This window comes from Crocuta crocuta, unplaced genomic scaffold (assembly GCF_008692635.1).
Source record: "Crocuta crocuta isolate KB4526 unplaced genomic scaffold, BGI_CrCroc_1.0 scaffold2174, whole genome shotgun sequence".
NCBI lineage: Eukaryota > Metazoa > Chordata > Mammalia > Carnivora > Hyaenidae > Crocuta > Crocuta crocuta.
In genome coordinates this window covers 81,668-86,779 of record NW_027532818.1, presented here as the reverse complement: position 1 = coordinate 86,779, position 5,112 = coordinate 81,668, and the positions used below count along the sequence as shown (strand labels likewise).

At 48.3% G+C, this 5,112-nt stretch overlaps 1 protein-coding gene across 1 annotated transcript in view; it reads left to right on the top strand.

The window, feature by feature from the left end:
- TCEANC (transcription elongation factor A N-terminal and central domain containing) overlaps positions 1–5,112 on the top strand; it is an 8,274-nt gene that overhangs the window by 2,191 nt on the left and 971 nt on the right. The window contains exon 3 of the mRNA XM_077780994.1: positions 4,888–5,111. Coding sequence (XP_077637120.1) covers positions 4,896–5,111 — 216 coding nt within the window. The 5' untranslated portion in view covers positions 4,888–4,895. The remainder of the gene's footprint in view (positions 1–4,887; position 5,112) is intronic.

Sequence of the window (5,112 nt, the reverse complement as noted above, 5' to 3'; positions counted from 1 at the left end):
AATATGTTAAAAAAATGGAGGCCTATGGCTGCTCCTGGAAATACTGAAAATAGAATTCCCATATGACCCAGCAATCGCCCTGGGTATTTATGCCAAAGCATTAAAAGCAGGGTCTTGAAGAGATCTTTCTACACCCATGTTCACAGCACCATTATTCACGCTGGCCGAAAGGGGCCAGCCAGCCCAAGGGGCCGCTGGCATATGAATAGACACGTAAACTGTGCTTTATGCATATACTGGAATATTATTCAGTCTTTTTTTTTTTAATGTTTATTATTTAGACAGAGCACGAGTAGGGGAGGGGCAGAGAGAGAGGGACACACAGAATCTGAAACAGGCTCCAGGCTCTGAGCCGTCGGCACAGAGCCGGACGCAGGGCTCGAACTCTCGAACTCACGAACTGTGAGATCGTGACCTGAACCGAAGTCGGACGCCCAACCGACTGAGCCACCCAGGCTCCCCATGTTGTCTAGTTTTCATAAGGTTCCATTGCAGGTGTAGACCACACGGGCCAGGACACGTGCTACAGTGCAGGTGACCCTTGAGGGCATTACGGCAAATGGAAGGGGCCAGACACAAACGGCCAGATACTGTAGGGTCCCAGTTTAGTGCGGCGTGCAGTCCCATTCGTGGGGACAGAAAAGAGGGTGACGGTACCAAGGGCCATGGGGAGGGGGAGAGCAACGGGCGCTTGTTTAACGGTTACAGAGGTGGTTTGGCCGCAGAGAGTTCTGGACATTGGTTGCACAGCAGTGTGAACGCGCTTACCGTCACGTAGCCGTACCCTAACGTGGTAGGACTTAGGGTGGGTGTATTTTTTCATAATCAAAGATGAAAAAGAAGGAAATGAGGAGCAGTAAATAAAAGGACATGTGAAATAAGGAGCACGGAGCTCACGCATGAACTCGTTAACGTGTGTAGATTCACAGAAGTGAAGAAGTGCTGGTGGTTAGACAGACTGCCATTCTCCTCGCACTGGGGCCCCGAAGCTGCCGCCCCATGTCTCCCGCATCTCCTTGAGCCTCTGACCCTTGGCTGGGAAATCCTGACCCAGGTGAAACATCGCCCAGTCGCCACGTGGGCGCGCTCGCCCTGTCCCTTATTAACCGCCTTGCCGACACCAGCAGATATCAGTCCCGATCCCTTTGGTAGCGATGCGCATACAGTGAATGTGGAACGCAGGCCAGATGAGTGTCTTCTCTTCTGTCGGGCAGCTTCCCAGTACACCGGGGAGGAAGGTTCAAGCGTGTTCAGCAGTTTGAGCCCTTAGCATTATGACAGTGGCCGCCAGGCTTCCTCTAGGTCCCAGGAGCTCAGGCACACAGGTCGGAGAAATGTTCGCCAATTGAAGGCATATAGTTTTTATTTTTCTGTTACCTTGCCTGTTCTTTGTTTACTGAGCCTTTTTCCTTTCTTTCTTCCTCTCTCCCTTTCTTTCAATGCAGAGAGAGAGATTGCATATGTGCACGAGGTGGGGAGGACAGAGAAACAGGGAGAGAGAGAATTCCAAAGAGGCTCCAGGCTATCAGCGCCATCGGCGCAGAGCCCGACACAATCCTGCATCCCACAAACCGCTAGATCATGACCTGAGCCGAAATCAAGAGTGGAATGCTTAACTGCTTAACTGCTTAACCACTTAACCGACTGAGCCACCCAGGCACCCCAGTGAGCCTTTGAGTCTCAGGGAGGCCTCCTTCACTGTTTTCAGGGTTTAAAAATGGAATTTTCAAAAGGTAAAGCAATGATCTTGAAGTACGATTCCCCATAATGAGAAACATAGCCGCTTAAAAGCCTGAATTGCTGGCCCACTGAGTGTTAAATAAATTAAAAACAAAACAAAACAAAACACCCCACCCAGGTTGCCCACATTCCAGCCCCCTCCTGGCAATCTCGGTCATTCTTGAGCTGACCCAGCAGGGAAGACACCACTAGGAACCTCATAGTTGTGACCAAGGGCACTTAACCCTTCATGACCGAGGGACGATTCACCTAGCTCAGACTTGGGAATCGACTTCGCAGGAGACTGTAGCTTGCTGATCTGAAGGCAGAGCCACAGGCCACGTAGCCCCATATGACGCTCTGGTTCCCAGGGGAGGCAGAAGACCGATCTACCGACCGTGCCTGATGCAAATGTTGTAAATATATGTTCGCCATGAAATTATAGCGGCCTGATCACTTTTCTGGTTGTGAAAATAATACACATCATACAAAATACAGGAAGGAGTAAAAGAACGAACCCAAATCATCTAAAACCGTACTGTTTGGAAAATGTCTGTCTAAAATTTTGTGTATTTATTTTCAGCCTTTTCACNTATGAACCGCGAGATCATGACCTAAGCGAAAGTCGGACGCTTAACCGACTAAGCCACCCAGGCGCCCCTCACATGTGATTTTTAAATGAAATTTGGATCAGACTCTATATGCTGTTTTTAAATAGCTTTATTCAGGGGGCGCCTGGGTGGCTCACCTGGTTAAGTGTCTGACTTCAGCTCAGGTCATGATCTCGCGGTTCGTGAGTACGAGGCCCGCATTGGGCTCTGTGCTGATAGCTCGGAGCCTGGAACCCGCTTCGGATTCTCTGTCTCCTTCTCTCTCTGCCCCTCTCTTCTCGTACTCTGTCACTCTCTCTCTCAAAAATAAACAAACATTAAAAAAATGTAAAACCCGGGGCACCTGGGTAGCTCAGTAGGTTAAGCATCCAACTTCGGCTCAGGTCATGATCTTGTAGTTCGTGAGTCCGAGCCATGTGTCAGGCTCTGTGCTGCTTCAGATTCTGGATCTCCCTCTCTCCCTGCCCCTCACCAGCTCACATGCTCTCTCGCTCGCTCTCTCGTTCTCTCTCTCTCTCAAAAATAAACATTAAAAATTTTTTTCAATTTAAAAACCATCTTTAAAAAATTAAAAAATAAACATTACTAAATTTTTAAATAACTTGATTCAGATATAATTGGTACACTGTACAGTTAGCCTACTTAAAGTGTCCACTTCAGTGGTTTTCATTGTATTTGCACTTGGGCAGTTTATCATCACAATCCACTTTAGAGAAGATTTTCCACTTGTCCCAGGAAAACCTCTACACCCGTTGGGAGCCATCCCCTTTCATCCCACCTCACTGGGTGCCCCCCATCCCTCCACCCCAGCCCTAGTCAGCACTAATCCATTTTCTGTCTCTAGATTTGCCTCTTCTGGGCATTTCATGTAAATGGAATCATATAATACGTGATCTGTGTTTTTAGCTTAGCATAGTGCTTGCCAGGCTCGTCCACATTGTACATTTCAGAATTTCATATTTGTGTTGCCAGATACCATTGCGTTGTTTGGATATGCGGCGTTCTGCTTTTCCATCAGTTGACAGGCATGTGGGTTGTTTCCAACTAGGGGCTATTAAGAATAGGGCTGCTGTGAACATTTGTGTGCGAGCTTAACCATTTGGGACCTTCCAGTTTCTCTGCAGTTTGACAAAACTCTCACATATACAGCCTCCACATCTCTCATTTCCCTAATGTGAACTTGCAGAAGTGCGATCACTGACCACAAGGACGCTGCATTTTACAGACCTTGTCAGACGGTGTCTAAGAAGACGGCACTGCCTCTCTCTGCCCTCGCCTTAGTGTCAGCCTGTGTGCTTGGTGACGGGCGTTTAATACCATGTCCTGTAAAATGGAAGACTGTGAGTTTTTTAAGAGACAGGCCCCTACCATCAAAACGTACGCATCTATACAATGGGCATTGTGTTTAGACACAATGGGCGTACTTCTGCCCATTACAGATGGGCAGATTAGATCCAAGGGTATTAGGTAGCAAGGTTAGGTAGGTACCTTCCAGGAGAGAAAAATAGACTGGTTAGATAAAAGAAACATTTGCCTGCCGGGGATGGGATTCACACAGATACGATCATCAAGCAACTTTTTACACCTCACAGTTAAAAAATTAACAGAACCAGGGGCGCCTGGGTGGCTTAGTCGGTTAAGCGTCTGACTTTCGCTTAGGTCATGATCTCGCGGTTCGTGGGTTCGAGCCCCGCGTCGGGCTCTGTGCTGACTGCCAGCTCAGAGCCTGGAGCCTGTTTCAGAGTCTGTGTCTCCCTCTCTCTCTGACCCTCCCCTGCTCGCGCTGTCTCTCTCTCTCCTAGAAATAAAAAAATTTAAAAAAAAAAAAAAAGAAACAGAACCCAACTGGCCTAGGGACGAGTTTGGTCCGAAGTCAGAAATTGTCCAGATTGCTTAGTCTGAGCCCTGTTGTTCGGAAGACTCAGATGTCAGCACAGTGCCTGTTGGCTCTTGGGGCCCACCAGCCCTGGCTGCGGCTGCCTGCCAACCTGTACTACCTCACGATTTCGTCCACTGTCCTTGGGACGTCTAAACAGCATCCCCTTATTGCTCTCTCGGTCTTTGATATTCAGAACAGCACCACTGAGAGATGCTAAAGTCAGCAAGTCGTCCAGTTCTGTAGCTGAGTAGGCAGGGAGGTAGTTCAGCTCGGCCCAGACTTCCCTGTTGACGCTGACACTGGCAGGATTTCATGCCCAGCGGGACCCCCAGATCCCATCCACAGCAGTTGGCCAGTCTGGACCCGGAAAGACCGTGCGTTTGTACAATTGGAGATGGCAAAAGTTCTAGAGATCTTCCAGCAAGCTTCTTTTAAGCAACTGGGAATGCAGAAGCTGCTTGCAGTGCTGCCTTTTTTTCAACTACCGGGACTCAGACTTTTGAAACTGAACCATGTCACATAGCAGAGGCCATTTTCTAACGTGTCACACCTCTTGTTGTTGCATAACTCTTTCAGAAAACACAACGCAGGTAACTGGCAGAAAGCACTGCTGTTAGGAAGCTGCGATTGGCAAGCACGAGCCTAAAAAAAAAACGGAAACCTCTTTTCTCTTTGCAGCTGTCAAGATGTCTGACAAGAACCAGATCGCCGCCACAGCTTCCCTTATTGAGCAACTGATGTCTAGAAGGAATTTTGAGGATCTTGGCAACCACCTTACTGAGCTAGAAACTTTTCATGTGACTAAAGAGCATCTCCAGGAGACCGTTGTAGTCAGGGCCGTGTACAGAGTCCTCAAAACTTGCCCCATGGTGGCTTTGAAAAAGAAAGCCAAGCGTCTGTTGT